At 40.2% G+C, this 18,708-nt stretch overlaps 1 protein-coding gene across 8 annotated transcripts in view; it reads left to right on the top strand.

Moving 5' to 3' along the window:
• KL (klotho) overlaps positions 1–18,708 on the top strand; it is a 111,789-nt gene that overhangs the window by 37,847 nt on the left and 55,234 nt on the right. For 4 of the 8 annotated variants that reach the window (XR_014236922.1, XR_014236923.1, XR_014236924.1 and 1 more), the window contains exons 4-9: positions 4,919–6,020; positions 8,949–9,146; positions 9,416–9,482; positions 10,828–10,879; positions 11,366–11,496; positions 12,914–13,137. Coding sequence is in view for 1 of the 8 variants with exons in the window: in XM_082365311.1 (XP_082221437.1) it covers positions 4,919–6,020; positions 6,550–6,887 (1,440 nt within the window). In the remaining 7 variants the exon portion in view is untranslated. Of the gene's footprint in view, positions 1–4,918; positions 6,021–6,549; positions 7,869–8,948; positions 9,147–9,415; positions 9,483–10,827; positions 10,880–11,365; positions 11,497–12,913; positions 13,138–18,708 lie in introns of those variants that run through there. The other 4 variants (XR_014236926.1, XR_014236927.1, XR_014236928.1 and 1 more) reach the window with 2 other exon arrangements.

The raw sequence follows: 18,708 nt of genomic DNA on the forward strand, positions 1-18,708 counted from the left end.
ACTGAAGAAAAATGATGGGTCGCAAATAGTTTGACAGTGTGAACAGAGCATGGTGGTAAGTGAGCAGGGTGGGGAGGGAGTGGAGGTGTTGCTGAACAGAGTCCGTGTGTGAAAATAGAGACCAAGACGGAGACAAAGTTTAGTATCCACAGACAAGCAAAGGGTTTAGCATGTTGGGTGCTTCTAGCCAATTCACTGGTTCTGCTGGGGAGGAAAAATAACTTTCCCTCTACCCTTCTGAGTTCTTAACTGAGACCCCTGTAATAAGAGATAGATTAACATGAGAAGAACAAACAGAAGTTTATTAGTATGTTTACCTCGTGTGTACATGGGAGATGCTCTGAGGAAGATGAGTAACTCCCCAAGGTGGCTTAGAGCTCAGGCTTAAATACCATCTTAATAGGAAAAGGGGGAAAGTACATGATTTTTAGGAAAGATGAATGGGCCCTTAAAAGAATAGATGGGCGCTATGATAGTTTGTGTGACAAAGTTTGCCTGCATGTGATGTTGGCTTTGAATATCCTCTCCTGTGATAAATCTTCCCTGCTTGGTGAAACTCCCACAAAGGGATTTATGACAATCCTTTTGAGTTCCTTTTGGAGGATCTGTCTCTAGGCAGATAAGAGTTCAGAGAAAGCCTTTCCCTTGCATTTGCTATTTTTCAAGTACCTGCAGCTCAAAATTATCAATATACTGACGGGGCATTTTTGGGGTGGCATGCCCTGAACACCTACAGTCATATTTTGGGGCAGCATATTCTGTTACCTTTCAGTTCGAAAGAGGTATTTGGAAGAATGCTTGGATCTGAGGGAAGGCCTTCTAGTTGAAACGGGTTGCTGTTGTTTTGGTAAATATAAAATTGAAATCTTTGATATATGGGGGAATAAATCAACACCTGGTGGCGCAGTGGTTAAGACTCCATGCTCCCAATGCAGGGGGCCCAGGTTCCATCCCTGGTCAGGGAACTAGATCCCACATGCATGCCGCAACTAAGAGTTTGCCTGCCACAACTGTGGAGCCGGCGAGCCGCAACTAAGGAGCCCACCTGCCACCGTGCAACCAAATAAATAAATAATTAAGAAAAAATTTTTTTAAATCAACACCATCCTTAATACTTTTTTTGCCGAGTTGTATTATTCTTACATCTTATTCAGACCTCCAGTTAGTTTTAGGGACAGTCTCGACTTCAGTCCCTTCCTTACATTTAAAAGGCATCCAAGGAGGACACAGGGAGGGGGAAGAGTAAGCTGGGACAAAGTGAGAGAGTGGCATGGACATATATACACTACCAAATGTAAAATAGATAGCTAGTGGGAAGCAGCCACATAGCACAGGGAAATCAGCTTGGTGCTTTGTGACCACCTAGAGGGGTGGGATAGGGAGGGTGGGAGGGAGACGCAAGAGGGAAGGGATATGGGGATATATGTGTATGTATAGCTGATTCACTTTGTGATATAGCAGAAACTAACACACCATTGGAAAGCAGTTATACTCCAATAAAGATGTTAAAAAAAAAAAAAGGCATCCAAGGAACGCTGTGTTTGCAAGGATATCTGAGCCCAGTAGCTTGTCTTCCTGGCTCCGGGTTTTCCTCCCTCCTCCATCTCCCCTTCTCCCTCAGCCCACTGCTATTTGGAACCTCCCCATCCTAATTTCTCCTGCAGTGGGATCCACAGTGGGGGTTCAAGTAGGATCTGAAGCGGCAGAAGTGGTGCTAGTGATGGAGGAGGGAAGGAGGAGGGAAGGAAAGGGGGAAGGCCACTCCCTAGTGCATCCTGGTTGGTCCCTGGTCCTTTCTCTACCTCTTGACCTTCTTCTGAGCCCTGCTTCTTGCTGGGCCCTGGGACCCTAGTCACTGAGGGCTCGTGCTCTGTCCCATCTCTGACAGCAGCCCAGCCAGGGCGGGTAATTCCCAGCTTTGTCTTTTGAGAAGAGAAGGCTCCGCCAGTGTTTCTGTGCAGATGGTATGAACTCAGGGAGCAGTGGGGACATTTGTGGGGAGCCCTTTCACTCCTGCTTTGTTCCCATCCAGGGACTGTGTCTGCCTTGGGAACTGGTCAGTGGTGAGGACGTTTTAAGAGTACATGTTACTTCTTCCAGAGAGAACTCTGATCAGAGGCGACAAGTACAGGCAGCGAAGAGGAAGGGAGATAGGGAGAGAATTCCTTTTTCTGCTCCCTAGAGGCAGTTGTTTAGACTTTGATCCAATGCCAGCCACTCATCAGCCCTGGAGCTTTGCCCTCAGGCTGCACAGCTCAGGGCCCCTGCTACCTTCACCTAGCCGAGCCGCCTGGCCCGCTCCCTGCTGACCCAGCCAGACACAGACCCTCTGCAGACCGCAGCTCCTCTAGAAGCTCTCTAGTGGGAAAAGGCTGCAACTGCTCTTTTATTCTTTCTGCTTTTCACCTGGAGCATTGTACTACTGTGGCGGCTCTCTTCCCAAGCTAACTTCCTAACTGACAAAGTAAAAACAAGTTTTTTGTTAGGGCAGTTCTGATGAGTGTATGGGTAAGTTTTAATTTACAAGCAGGTCTCATACTTTTAATGCATTAAAAGTGTATTTTTTTTAAATTTTATTTTACTTTATTTTTTTTGTCGTTCAATCGATATTTATTAAGTACCTACCACTATGCTCAGATCAGGGAATAGTGAGACAAATACACTTAGGTGCCTACCTCCGTTCAAATACACAGGCTGGTGAGACAAACAGCAAGACCCATCATGGTGTCTTTAGCTGGCAATACTTTTTTTTTTTTAAACATCTTTATTGGAGTATAATTTCTTTACAATGGTGTGTTAGTTTCTGCTTTATAACGAAGTGAATCAGCTATACATATACACATATCTCCGTATCTCCTCCCTCTTGCGTCTCCCTCCCACCCTCCCTATCCCACCCATCTAGGTGGTCACAAAGCACGAGCTGATCTCCCTGTGCTATGTGGCTGCTTCCCACTAGCTATCTGTTTTACATTTGGTAGTGTATATATGTTCATGCCACTCTCTCACTTCATCCCAGCTTACCCTTCCCCCTCCCCATGTCCTCAAGTACATTCTCTACGTATAAGTGAATTTCAAACCATTGAAATTTATCTTTTCACTCCTGGCTAGTATTTCAAACTCCCAGTATGAATGAGGCATGCATTTCACCTGAAAAGCTTTAAAAATAACATCTCATTAACACCATCTGTCTGAAGTCTGATCTTAGGCTTGTTCACATAGATTGTCATTGTCCTTGGGCCTAATTTCCCAGCCAAGAGGTTTGTTTTCCCATAACCACTAATGCTCATAGCTCATAAATACAAAACCTGCTATGTACTGGGGACGTAGAGCTTTTTTAACATTGGCCACTGTTAGGGGAACATTTCTTCCATAATATACTGAATACATACATTATAACCTTCTGAAAGGTTCAGCTTTATTATTTCTTTTTTTTTATTAAGAAATAAGTCAATACATCGGTGGAGATTATATAGAATTTTGCCTGAACACCCATTTATAAATGTCCTGTATTTTTAAGAAATAGAGTATAAATAGAAATTATACCCTAGTCTCTCATGTTTGTTTTCAGATGGACTGAATAAAAGCTGTTGTTCTGGAACAATTATGGTAGAAAAGTTACGAATTTTGTCAACTCAGAGCTCTGTAAAAATAATCCAAATAATTCCTTCAAGCTATGAACACTTTCACTTCCAAAGAGTATGCAAATATTTTCTCTTGCAAAGCTGAGGAAACATGATTTGTGGGTGCATCACAGTGGAAAAATACTTCTGACAGCATTCCCACAGCATTAGAGGAAATGCATGTGTGGGTGATCTACAAGGGACAATTCTCCAGAAAAAGCAATTGCCCTCTGACACGGCTGTATTTTATTACTTTCCTTTATAAGCACAGCACTGACCCCTCTAGAGAAACAGAAGCTCATTTGCAACAGGCCTGAAAAATGCAAGGAAACCTCTGCTAGAGATTCAAAACCGGAGTTTGACCCCAGCTTTTATATAGAGGGTCAAACCGAGGAACCAATTCTAACAGGATTATTTCTGAGGAGAAAACAGGCTTTGGTGGCGGGTCCTTGGGATGAACTGTCAGTTTCCATTCCTGCCATGGTTGGCACGTGGAGGAAGGATTTTGTGATTTTGATTTTGCAATTTGTCCACTTTCCTAAATACATGTTTTCATTTTGAAGGCTTGTAAATCAGAGATTGAGAGCCATTATTGTCATGATCGTCACAGAAAAATAATTTAGAAATTTTTAAAAAGTTATGTTAAAATATCTCATTATGGGTGGATGACAGAATTGTTTTCCACATTCTCTATCACTTTCTACCATCAGTCAGAATGAGTTTGCTAAATTCTGTTATGGACACTAATGCCAATAAAAGGCAACCGTTATGCTTATTTTCCGTGTCCTTCACCTAGAGCAAACCTCCATTTAGAACGTGATTTTAAGAAGCACAATTTAATCTTAAATATCATTTCATTTTCTGACTCTCAGGTTTTAAGCTTTATTATTTTTTTGTCTAGTTTTTTTTTTTTTTTAATTTGAAAGTCTCGTATCATCAGTGATTTCTTACACTAAAAGAAAAACGTCCAAAATACTCTACTTGCTTAACGCAGACCAGAGGTGTGTGAGGATTATTGTTTGTCATCTGACGTGACCCCAAAAATTCAGATTTTTTTTTTAACATTAAAGTAACAGTTCCAGAGTTACAGAGAACTATGGGTAAAACAAATGTGCACCCATCAAAGGGGAATATTTTCTTCTCCAAGAACTTCCTATTTATGAAAAAATAGTTTAAAAATTCAGCTAGGAAGGTTTCTGTTTTTACCTATTTTGCTGGCTGGTTTTGTCAAAAGAACTGCATTGAATGACTTTCCAGGACCGTCCAGGTGAGGCTAACGGTTACTCTCCTCCTGCCAGGTGGACACCACTCTGTCTCAGTTTACCGACCCCAGCGTTTACCTGTGGGATGTCCACCACAGTAAAAGGCTTATTAAGGTGGACGGGGTTGTGACCAAGAAGAGGAAATCCTATTGCGTTGACTTCGCCGCTATCCGGCCCCAGATCGCCTTACTCCAGGAAATGCATGTGTCGCATTTCCACTTCTCCCTGGACTGGGCGCTGATCCTGCCGCTGGGGAACCAGTCCCAGGTCAACCGCACGGTCCTGCGCTACTATCGCTGCGTGGCCAGCGAGCTCGTGCGCGCCAACATCACCCCGGTGGTGGCCCTGTGGCGCCCCGCCGCCCCGCACCAGGGGCTGCCGCCACCCCTGGCCCGGCACGGCGCCTGGGAGAACCCTCACACCGCCCTGGCTTTTGCGGAGTACGCCAGCCTGTGCTTTCGAGACCTCGGCCACCACGTCAAGTTCTGGATCACAATGAACGAGCCGTCCACGCGGAACATGACGTATAGCGCGGGGCACCACCTCCTGAAGGCCCACGCGTTGGCCTGGCGCGTGTACGATGAGAAGTTTAGGCGCTCTCAGAAGGGTAAAATATCCATCGCCCTGCAGGCGGATTGGATAGAACCAGCCTGCCCTCTCTCTCCAAAAGACCAAGAAGTGGCCGAGCGAGTTTTGCAATTTGACATTGGCTGGCTGGCCGAGCCCATTTTCGGCTCCGGGGATTATCCACGCGTGATGAGGGCCTGGCTGAACCAGAGAAACAATTTCCTCCTGCCTTATTTCACTGACGAGGAAAAAAAGCTAATCCGGGGTTCCTTTGACTTTTTGGCTTTAAGCCATTACACCACCATCCTTGTAGACTGGGAAAAAGAAGATCCAGTAAAATATAATGATTACCTGGCAGTGCAAGAAATGACCGACATCACCTGGCTCAACTCCCCAAGTCAGGTGGCCGTGGTGCCCTGGGGGTTACGCAAGGTACTGAACTGGCTGAAGTCCAAGTACGGAGACCTCCCCATGTATATAATCTCCAACGGCATCGACGATGATCCGCACGCCGCCGAAGACAATCTGAGGGTGTATTACATGAAGAATTATGTAAACGAAGCTCTGAAAGGTAAGGAGTCCCCGAAACAGCGGTCTCTTGAGGGTTAAGTCACCTGAGAGAGAGCCTGATACCTGATAGAAACTCTCAAACATATACACACACTATCACCTGCAGAGAAAGTGCTATCTATTCCTTGACACACTGAAAAAGTCCAAGTGCTAGCTAGTATTTTCCCCAGAGATAAAGGAGTTTGGCTAAAAGAGGAAGATGGAATATCCCTCGCACCTACTCTGGGTGGAATAAACCCTGGACTATCTTGTCCTCCATATCAGATGGCTTCACAGCAGCCTTGACTGCTTCACGTACTTAACGATTTAACCCAAGTGCATCATAGTAGGCTTAATTATGTAAAACCTACTATGTTAAATGTACCTCTTTGTCTTCGGATAAAAGAAGGCTTTTCTGATTAAATCTAATTAAATCTGAAGCTTTATTAAATGGTATTGACATTTTTGCTGATGCGCCAGGGCTGTGTAAAAGCAAAGTGTTGTGTGCAAAATATTTTCATAACTTTTCTCCTGTCCTTTTGTTTTTCTAGCCTATATATTGGATGGTATCAATCTTTGTGGATACTTTGCTTATTCATTTAATGATCGCACAGCTCCGAAGTTTGGCCTGTATCGTTATGCTGCAAATCAGTTTGAGCCCAAACCATCCATGAAACATTACAGGAAAATTATTGACAACAATGGCTTCCCAGGTCCCAAAACTCTGGGAAGATTTTGTCCAGAAGAATTCACCCTGTGTACAGAGTGCAGCTTTTTTCATACCCGAAAGTCTTTACTGGCTTTCATAGCTTTTCTATTTTTTGCTTTTATTATTTCTCTTTCTCTTATTTTTTACTACTCTAAGAGAGGCAGAAGAAGTTACAAATAGTCTTGATATTTTTCTTATTCACTTATTTGAAATAATTGTACACACACAGCAGCTGTTAACCATTTGTACTTCTCAGTGTTGTGAAACTGTAGATTTCATATATCTGACTTCTAGAAGACCTTTTTGTGGCATTTGACAGAGCTTTTGAAATGAGCATAAGTGATTGTAAAATACTGAATAATATGAATAGTGCCTGGATTTGTTCTTTTTGGCAGGGGGGTGTTAAAAAAAATGCTGGCAGGGGCTATCATTTCTGCAGCACATTCTATAACAAAAGCATGAGAAATGGGAACCATTCTGTAACATTTTTACAGAAATTGAATGACAAGATTAAGAATATTGTTTGTCTGTGTCCATTGCTATATGCAATGTTTATCGTGAAGTCATATTGCAAGTATTGGAATCAAAAGTTAAGTCCCAAGTAACCATATCTTAACTGCCATGATAGGCCTAATGGTCTCTGCTGAACCAAGTTTCCCTTGAAAAAGAAGACGGCAGAATATAGAACAGAAGACAAAGGGCCCTAGGCTGGAATGTTCCTTTTAAAGCAGTGTTTCTATCAAATACTGTTATATTAATTTACATATCTGGTTAATGATAGGCTTAGCAGAACAAATGACAGAACTCTATATTTTATGTAAGTATGAAATATATTTTTTTATATTTCAAGGCACTCTCTAAACTCCAGGTCCTTGAGGGCTTTGTGTCCCTGTCGAGGGCCTGCACACATGGACTTTCACTAAATGTGTGCAGAAAAATATGCATGAATTATGCAATATTAGGCCCTTAAAGAAGCATAAACTGACTGTGAAATGCATTATACTACAGTGGTTGGAGGGGGCGGAAAGGAGGAAAAAGTACTTGTTATGAGCAACATTGTGATTAATTTTATTATAAACTCTTTTATTTAGAGCAGACCTTGGAATGAATGAGGTGACCTTTTCTGAGAGGATAAGAACGAAATAATAACTTATTTTATGAGGAGTGACTCCACTTTCTGTTCTTTAGAATATGCCAAAATTTCTTTGAATTGAGTTTTAAAAATTCTTAGTAGGTTCAAAAGCATTTGGTCTAATAACCCTGGAAGATTTGTTTCTGTAATTGCTGAGGTCCATTTTATATTTTTGCTGCTACTTCTGTGGAGCTAGCTTTGAATGAGTTTTGCTTCGAACTTTTATACAGAAACATGCTATGGATTTTTAGAAAGGGCTAATTAGGTCTTATCCTTCAAAGCCCCTTAAATAAGTCTTGCTGATTTTCAGACAGGGAAGTCTGTTGCACTGGAGTTGGGGATTATCCTAATGTTTGTTTTACAGATAAGCCAAAATTATATCAGGCAAGATAAATCAATATCATGTCTGGCATAACTAATCTTGCTGACACAGGGTTCTAGTGAATAAAAAAAAAAAAAAACTGTACTGTATCATGTATCATCTTTAGAGGTGGTATGATTTTTTTCCATGAAAGATAAGCTTTTGGTGGTACTCTTAAAAATTGGACTTATTGTTAAAATCGCAAACTAGAGAATAATAGTTTATTTTATGTATATATTTTTCTGATTATAATAGTAATATATGCTCATTGTAAAAAATTTAAAGACACAGAAACAGTATATAAAGAAAAAAATTACCTGTAATTTCACTGCCTTGAGGTAGCCACTATTAAGATAGTGTATGTATTTTATTTTACATAGAGTCAGATCATATTGTAAATAGTTATGTGTCTTTATTAATTTTCATTGTGTGCATTTCCTTTGTCAGTCTTCAAAGGCATGATTTTTGATAGCTGTAGAGTAATTCCACTATATGAATTTATCATAACTTATTTAATGATTCCTATTTGTTGGACTAGTTTCTTATTGTTAATTACCGTTAAATAATGGATTTTGTTTAAAACTAATTTTCTTGCTACAGCATTTAATTTCCTTGAGTGTGGAGAGAAGTAATTCTGTCCCTTGATAAAGAATTGTAATAAATCTGCCTGAAACTTTTTCTTACATCACCAAATAACTAGATAAATTTCTTAATTATTTTTTTCTTTCGGGTTGATTAAACCACCTAGAATATGATCTGAGTGGTGAAGAAAGGGATCTGAAAGCAGGAGTGAAGTTCGAGGCTGGAAGACGGTAGGGGCGGGGAGGGTGCCCCAAGCTAATCCCTATGTTTGAGCTGAGAGGGAATTTCAGACACTGAAAGAGACAGGAGACGCCAAAGAACCAAAGAGAAATGACACTTCAGCATCATTCAGCAAAGTTATCAGGTGAGCATCACGCTAACTTTGAGTCCCCGTAGACCTTAGGGGGGAGGTCGGTGGCTCGCCTCAAGCGGGAAGGGGGAGTGGGCGGGGCGCCGCTCAGATGAGGCTGGGAACCGGGAGGCAGCAGGAGGTGCTAGAAGGGCTTTCTGGTCCATTGGGGATGGAATCCTCATTTCTTAACTGGCTTCTCAGGGCATTACTTCTTCCATTGACGCTTTACTTTCATGAATTCTGAGTTTTTCACCATGTTACATATATTTTTTAAAATATAGAGACCATTCCCTTGGAAGTCCTACATCTCAATACCTTTTGGGGCCAGCTCTGCAGCGGCATTAAGTGGTAAGCCGTGGTCCTCAAGGCCTCTGGGCTAATTTCTGCCATATTTGTGTTTGCTCTACATTCCAGGTTCCTTCCTTTGAACCTGGGGTTGGGGAGTGGGAGGGGGAGGAGAGGTGGGGTGGGTTGTGCACTTATGCCCCATTAATTTTGCTTTAGTTTGGAAGGATGGTTTTTCATATTCATTTAAGGACATTTTTCATTTTATTTTTGGACTTCCACAGATAGTAATTAGAATCTACTAATGCCTTGGAAACATTTCTTTTTATTATTTATTATAATGCCATCCAACAGAGATATAATGCAAGCCACATATTTTAAATTTTCTAGTAGTCACATTAAAAAAATAAAAAGCATAGAAAATAAAGCTTGATACTATACAGTATTTTATTTTTCCCAACATATCCAAAATATTATAATTTCAGTATGCAATCAATGTAAAAATGATCGAGAGTTTTACATACTTTTTTGGGCTACTAAGTCTTAGAAGTCTGGTGTGTGTTGTACATGAAGCGCACATCTTGTGCTCAATTTGGACTGTACACTGTAAGTAGCTACATGTGGGCAATGGCTACTCTATTGGATAGTGCCGGTCTATAAAGAGAGACTTGCTCTGCTACGTAAATTAGCGCATTATTAACCTATCCAAAGTATTTAACGAATTAGAAGAATAAACTTTTTTTCAAGAATCTTCTAAGGTCTATAATCCAAAGAAATCATTGGCATGTAAATTTACCATTAAACTAAAACTACTGATTAAAACACATATTTTAAAGACTCTTGTATGGATGGAAGAATTCTGCAATTCTGAATATCGTAATTCAGGTGCTGGAATTAAACTGATTTTCTTTTTACATAGTCTATAATCCAGTCTTTTCTCTAATTCAACTTGCCCCTTTCTGAATTAATAGAGCAATTATTATATTGTTCTATAGCATCTCCATTTAATATTTAATATTGAACAACGCTGCTGAAAATTTCAGCCTGGGAAGGAAAGTATTAATTTGGATGACCAGGAACCAATCTTGACAGGTGGGCCTGGTGCTAGAGGGGAAAACAGAAGCCATGGCTGTTTTGTTTTGTTTTGAGTATTTAGCCCAGTGTCCCATGCAAAATATTGTTCAATAAAAGTCGATTAGTTCAATAAATGTGGGAAGGAATGATGGAGTTAATGAATGAACAGAATTAGCTCACCGACACCACCTTTGTCCAGAGACTGATTTAATAGGGACCATCTGTCAAGAATCAGAAACTGCTATGTATTAGATGCCACACAGCTCAATTCTTTGTATTCAGAGGAGGGAATGATGACTTACATGTAATAACCTTTGATAACCTGTCTTTCTAGGTGGCAAGGCAGTAAACTGCTGTCCTATCCTCATCTGTAGACTACTCACTAGGTAAGAGTATTATTAACTCTTTTCCTCATTATTCACAATGTCCCTCAACTAGTCAGTAATCCTTTTGTTTGCAAGACTTGTTACTGGGTTAAGTTCTTTATCTGCAAATAAAAACACGGAACTTATCTAGAAGGAATCCCTTTATGTCATCTCCAAATACTTATAATTTCCTAGAACATGTAGCTTTCTACTTAGACCTATTGCCTTTTTCAATTTTCATAACCATTAAATACTGTTAGAGTTTTGTCTGTCATAGTGCATTTCCTGGACCGTTTTTGTTTCATACCTTTGTGGTAAATACCCATTGTTTGATATCCAAGAGAAAGAGGTCAAGAAAAACCACAAGGAACCTTGAGTAAAGTGCAAATGCCAATAACTACTGTGACAGGACACCTAAAATATGGTGAAATCCCATTTCACGACATGATTGCTACACACCAGCAGAGACTTGGTGACTGATATTCAGCCCCTTTTTTGATCCAATAGGTTAGAGAAGAAAAACATTTCAACCTACACATTAATGGATTCAGAAAGGCTTAGGAAAAAGAGTCAGCAAGACCCATGTTCAAAAATTTGCTGAGCCTCAGTTTCCTCATCTGTGAAACGGGAGTAACATAGTAAGTATTCAATAAATAAAGCACCTACCCTAGAAGTATTTTTTTTCCAGACTGATATCACTTACTCTTAACGTGCATGTGATTTCTTGTTAATCAGATTTTTAGAGCTCAGTAACGTAAAACCAGGGCCTATTACAGTCAAATAATTCACCCAGAAGCCCTTTAGTTATTTTATTTGTGGCTTTGAATATACATCTTCATAGAACGTCCTTGGTAAAACCAAACAAACAAACAAAAAATGAACCCCCACATGTACTTAATCGTATCAATACTAGAGTATTTTCTTGGATTCCAATTTTACAAATGTTGGATTGATAGAATCCTGAAGATAATTTGGCAAGAGGTGTTTCTATATCAGTGTGTTGTACCATCTGCTCTTTTAAAATAATCTAATGACACAGGCAAAACACTGAAATTTGTGTATTTGTTATTGGTAAATAACTGAAGGCCCATTAAGTAAATTTTTATGTGATTCAAAAATCTTTGGTAGAGTTTCTGATTTTGGTAGAATCTTCAATATGCTTATTTATGGTAAAACTAATTAATTTTAAATGAGCTTATTTATATGATATAAATTATTTGCAACTGAAACATTGCCCCTTAATAAACTGCTGGAATAAGCTGACATGTTTTTCTTTTTTAAAGTCTCAGTTGATTAGTTTGTAAAATTCTGGTTTTTTTTCAATATTGTAGCAGTTGTCTAATTATGGCCCTAAGCATAAATGTTGCCTACGGCATTTCAGCCTGTTTTGATCTCCAAATGCATGTGAATCAAAGCTTTAGCTAATTTAGTTTTAAGTTATTAGACTGCAAGTTCTATAGTGTTTCAAGGCCATGCTGTTGCATTTAAGACATGAAGGCTTTATAACTTTTTTTTTTCCTCTTTAAATTATGGGTATTATGAGTCTCTGGTAAGTAGCCCAAAGGCTTCAAGACAAAACATTTCAATGAACAGGGACAGTAGTGGTAAGCCACGGAGCAGTGAAATGGAGATATAATTAGAGCTAAAGATTGACGGGTCAGGTGAAAATATTCCATTAGTAAAGGACAACACGATAAAGAATGAACCAGATTTTCTTCCAAATTCGTACCATTCTAAAATGTCCTTATTTTTTTTGTGCCTGTCATGGATCTATCAAGCCAGCAAAACAAACACAGTGGGGGTTACTGAGCCATCAGACTGACAAGATCAGAGCAGCAAGCTTCCCGCAGTGCTGGGGACTCAGTGGCAGTGGTTCATAGACACGAAGGGCTGAGATGAGGGAAGCCTGGAAGCACATGAAAGCCTTGCAGTTCTGGGGAGAGCCCGTGGTGGGGCAGGGCCTCAGGATTGAGGGGTGTGATTTCAAAATGCAGATGACCAGGCCTTTTCTTTCAGTCGCCACTCTCTGAAGTGCCCTTGGGGAGAGGGCTTCAGTCACCACTCTCTGAAGTGCCCTTGGGGAGAGGGCTGCAGCACCTGAGGTTTGGCAAGGGGGCTCCCACAAGACATTCTGACAGGTGTTCATTGACAGCCATGGGGTTACATGGAAGAGTGTGGTCAAGGCCAGATTCAGCGGGTGCAAGAAGGTGAGGAAGATCGAAGGACAAGAGGACAGAACCAGAACCTGGAATGTCAGAATTCAAGATGAAGCATTTTCGGTTTGTATCAGTAGGGCTGTGTGGAGAAGCAACGCCATTAGAGGTGATGATGTCTAGAGAATGTTAGTCCAGGGTACGGAGAAGAGCATTTACAAGGAGGCTGGAAAGTCTGGGAACGATTCGGGGCTTACGAGAGTGGGCCCAGTGGAGGAGGGGAGGGATGCAAAACGTAGATGAAAATTGTGAGAGAGGCATTAAGGTGTGTCCAGAAAGCCAGAACATTCCTAAGATGAGGAACAGGAGCAGGTGAATGAAAGGCTCTGGGGAGCAAGGATTATGCTGGCTCCTCAACGTGGGGACAGAGGCCTCAGTTGTGGAAGGGAAGGGCTCTACCACAGTGTCGGCAGCCCCAAACCAGACTGGGATTTTCTGATTTCTAGGTCTGCTCTCAAATTTGCTTTATAACCTGGAGCAAGTCACCAAGGCCGCGGAGTCTTATTGTTCTTGTCTCTAGAGAGATGGAGTTAATCAAGACCAGTAGGTTTTAACCTTGGTTACACATTAGAATCATGTGGGAGCTTTTAAAAATCCCCAGACTGATTAAATCAGATTCTCTTGGGGTGGGATCCAGGCAGTGGTAATTTTTAAAGCTCCCAGGTGATTACCATGGGAAGCAGAAATCTCTGAGCTTGAGGATATCTTAATAGAAACCTCCAAAAAGCAAAAACAAAAACAGAACAAAACAACAGCATCTCTCCAACTTTATTTTTTATTTTTATTTATTTTTTAATAGTAAGGAAGACCTTATTAAAGACAAATGACTAGGGGTCATGACTGTTACAATAGGGGATTGAGATTGGACTACATAAAGAGGCCAGGGTGTCATAGCCATCAAGCAAAGCAAGGAGGATCAGGAATTTTGGAATTATCAGACCAGGAATTTAAAACAACTATGATTAATATGCTAAGGACTCTAGTGGAGAAAGAAGACAGCACACAAGGACAGATGGGCAATGTAAGCAGAGAGATGGAACTCCTAAGAAGGAACCAAAAAGAAATGCTAGAAATCAAAAGCACTGTAACAGAAATGAAGAGTGCCTCCGATGGGCTATAAGCCCATCTACAAGTCTACTTATAAAGTAGACTGGACACGGTTAAGGAAAGAATCTAAAAAGATGATACAAATGATGCTTACTCTGTCTCTTCAAATTGTTTTTTTTAGATTTAATTTTTATTTTATCTTGGGGTGTAGTTGATTTACAATGTTGTGTTAGTTTCAGGTGTACAGCAGAGTGGTTCAGTTATACATATACATACACATATATCCATTCTTTTTCAGATTCTTTTCCCATATATGTTATTACAGAATATTGAGTAGTCTCCTATGCTATGCAGTAGGTCATTGTTGATTATCTATTCTATATATAGTAGTGTGTATATGTTAATCCCAAACTATATCCATCCCTCAAACAACCATAGAGGAGCCTCCTCTCCAACACCTGTTAAGCTAGTTAGTAAGAACCCCAAACTCCTAATTTATCCCTCCCCCGGCTTCACCTTTGGTAACCATACTTTTGTTTTCAAAGTCTGTGAGTCTGTTTTGTAAATAAGTTCATTTGTATCATCTTTTTAGATTCCACATATAAGTGATATCATATGATATCTGTCTTTCTCTGTCTGACTTAGTTCACTTAGTATGATAATCTTTAGGTCCATCCACATTGCTGAAAATGGCATTATTACATTCTTTTTATGGCTGAGTAATATTCCATTGTATATATGTTCCATATCTTCTTTATCCATTCCTCTGTCAATGGACATTTAGGTTGCTTCCATGTCTTGGCTATTGCAAATAGTGCTGCAGTGAAGATTGGGGTGCATGTATCTTTTCAAATTATTTTAAGTTTAATTAGGTCCCATTTGTTTGTTTTTGTTTTTATTTTCATTACTGCAGGAGGTGGATCCAAAAAGATATTGCTGCAATTGATGTCAAAGAGTCTTCTGCCTGTGTTTTCCTCTAAGAGTTTTATAGTACCCAGTCTTACATTTAGGTCTTTAATCCATTTTGAGTTTATTTTTGTATGTGGTGTTAGAGAATGTTCTAATTTCATTCTTTTGCATGTAGCTGTCCAGTTTTTCCAGCACCACTTATTGAAGAGGCTGTCTTTTCTCCATTGTATATTCTTGCCTCCTTTGTCATAGAGTAATTGACCATAGATGTGTGGGTTTATTTCTGGACTTCCTATCCTAGTCCATTGATCTATATTTCTGTTTTTGTGCCAGTAACATACTGTTTTGATTGCTGTAACTTTGTAGTATAGTTTGAAGTCAAGGAGCCTGATTCCTCCAGCTCTGTTTTTCTTTCTCAGGCTTGCTTTGGATATTTGGGGTCTTTTGTGTTTCCATACAAATTAAAAAAAAAAATTTGTTCTAGTTCTGTGAAAAATGCCACTGGTAATTTGATAGGCATTGCGTTGAATCTGTAGATTGCCTTGGGCAGTATGCTTATTTTGACATTATTGATTCTTCCAATCCAAGAACATGGTATATCTTTCCGTATGTTTGTGTCATCTCTGATTTCTTTCATTAACATCTTGTAGTTTTCAGAGTACAGGTCTTTTGCCTCCTTAGGTAGGTTATTGATAATTCCAAAATTCCAAAATCCCTTCCATGTCTGGTTCTGATGCTTGCTCTGTCTTTTCAAATTATGTTTTTTGCCTTTTGGTAGATCTTGTAATTTTTTCTTGGTAACTGGACATGCTGTACTGGGTAAAAGAAACTGCTGTAACTAGGTCTTTAGTAATGTGAGGGTGAGGTGTGGGGGAACAGGAAGCATTCTCTAGCCTATGGTTAGGTCTCAGTCTTTCAGTGAGTCTGTGCCTTTGGGCTGTGAACTTCATAGCATTCCTCAGTTTTTTCTCCTATCTTAGGTGGGACAGGATGGATAGCATGAGATGGAGTTGGGTATTTCCATTCTCCCTTGTGGAAAGCTAGAACTGACTGGATTTGGGTATTTCCCTTCCCCCAGGTCAGATAGGCTCTGATAATATCCGAGTAAGTTAGGCTCTGTTCAACTAGTTTCTCCTGAGGGCAGGTTTTTTAAGAACAGAGTGCTCTGGCATATTTCAAAATAGTTTCTTTTCTCTGATGACTGGGTTCCCCTGGAGTTTTTAACTCTCAGAGTTGTCCACACTGAGCCTCTGGCAATTCATGAATTACATTTCAGGTTTTCCTCCCTGGCACTGATTCCTGAGGTGGTTTCCATTCATGAGTCTCTACTTGGGTAAGCCCCAACTCCCTATATTTGTCTGTTTCTCCAGTTGAGGGCAGCAGTTTGCCCTGTGTCCTACCCTCTCTTATGGATCCAAGAAGAATTGTTGATTTTTCAGTCTTCAGCTTTTTACTCATTGTTAGGATGAAGTGATGACTTCCTGCCCATCACTGCTAAATAGAGAAAGAAAGGGAAGAGTCAATGAAACGCTGTAGTGCTTAGAAAGCAAACTGTGGGGCTACTTTCAACCCAACTGCAATACAGTTGCAAAATATAATCTCTAACAGCTCAGCAATCTCTCCAGCTCTGGCAGTGAAGCACAAATCTGTGAAGTCCACCAAGGATCATAACTGTTTATATGATGGGCTTTTGAACAGTTGGATCTGGTACTCTTCAACATCAACCTAAAAGGCTGGACAACATCATCATGATTCACCATCATGATTTTATTAAAGTGAAGTAGAAACAGTATATATTTGATGCATGTAAAGATGACTTGCACTGTTGTTTTTGAAAGTCATTAAGAATATCGTGTTAACACAGGAATTCGTAATTTTGTTCACAACATTTTGTATTATGAATGACAAGTGAGTGTTTTATTTCTGGATACAATTACACAATGACGAAATCATCATAAAACGACTTTGCAAACAGTGAGTGTTCTCAGTGCATTCATGCTGGATGTCTCTTGTTGGATGTCTCTCTAGCCTTCAACCAGATATATCTGAAGAGGAATATTCATTATCGTTTCCTTCAAAGGAGCCCTTCCTCTGTTTCCTTAATTTTCTTCAGTCAGCCCTTGGAGACATTCAGGCATGAAATTCTATGGGGTTTTTTCGTTCTGATATTTCTAGCATCCATGCTTCATTTGGATACTTGCTGCTATTGTTTTCTTTGAACCTTTCACTTTGATTTTTCCAGTAATCCTTAAATGGTTTCCTGGCATGTGTCCATTCTGTACATCAAGTGCCATTTTGATTCGGTCGCTTCTTTCTTCAAATACATTTAATGTGTGTCCCTACTCCCCACAATCAGCTGACATTTGCTCTCAAGTCTCCCTTCTCATGTCCTCTGGGCTGTTCACCCTCAACCTCACTGAACGTTAGAATCAGCAACTACTACCTCTTACCGGGACTTGTGTGATTGTCTAATCGCTTCCATTAGATTCTAAAGTGCTCTGAGGAAGGGACCTCATCTTATTTGTCTTGTTATTCCCTAGAATCTATATTAATTGCTTAAGAAACATTTCTTGTGTGAATAAATGCTTAATGAAACGCATTATAGATGCGTTCTTTAAAAAGAGTTCACTCTTTTTTTCCAGTTACCAAGGCTCAGTTGAACTCATTACCTGGAGTTTTGCTAGTCAGACTTCTCTTTAGCAATGTTTATGACGATAATTGGTGTTCATAGTGATTACCCGAGGGCTGTACAAAATCTTGAAATATCTTCTCAGTTATTTAAAAGAAGATCATATTAAGATGTTTATTTCTAGTTAACAGATTCTTTGTATGCATCATCATGGATTATCCATTTGAAAATAATTAAAATACAATTAAAAATCACAATAATATCACACTGAACACTAATCTTCCTTTGATTATTAGTGCATTCAAAAATAATTAGCACACACTTAATATGTGCACGTTAATAGAATTATTAAGTAGGATGTTCTATTTTAGTTAGGTTACGTATATTGGAAATGCCTTGTGCATCAATTGTGCTAGCTAATGGTTTACTGTAATAGGCACACTGTGATATCTAATCAATTTTTTCAGTAAACAGAGGATGGCTCTTTAAAATAGTATATGTTAGACAGCAGTTACTGAAGTTTACCTATGAAGCAAAATTCTATAAATCAAATCCAGTTCTTGGATATTCCTTTTAGGGTATCTTAGAGCAGCTTGGCGTCCCGATTTAGCGGTGTCTTTGGTCTCTGCTTCTGGACTTTGAGCAATGGTATGTCAGCAGCACTTTTCCCCACGTCTGCTCAGTGTGGGGCAGATGCAGTTGTAAGAATGCAGATTCTACTAGATGCTTTAAGCTGGGGTTCTCATGCCTGGTTGTGCATTGGAATCACCTGGGGAGTTTTAAAAACCACTGATGCCTGGCCCCATTTGCAGGGGTTCCAGCTTAATTGGTCTGGGATGTCGCCCTGCATCTCTTACATTGCCTCAGTGCCCACTGGGTGGGCCTTCCAGCCTCTCCCAGGTGACCCTGGCCCCTGGGGTCCAGAAACACACTCTCCTTTGTCCTGTAGCTCAGAGGAGGCCATGGATGCCCGCTGTTGCTACTCGCTAGCTTTCCTCTCCATCCCCTGTTGGCTTCTCAGCTCTTCCAAGGCCCCTGGAACCAACTCTTTG

The sequence above is a fragment of the Balaenoptera borealis genome (genome assembly GCF_965194805.1).
Source record: "Balaenoptera borealis genome assembly, chromosome: 18".
NCBI lineage: Eukaryota > Metazoa > Chordata > Mammalia > Artiodactyla > Balaenopteridae > Balaenoptera > Balaenoptera borealis.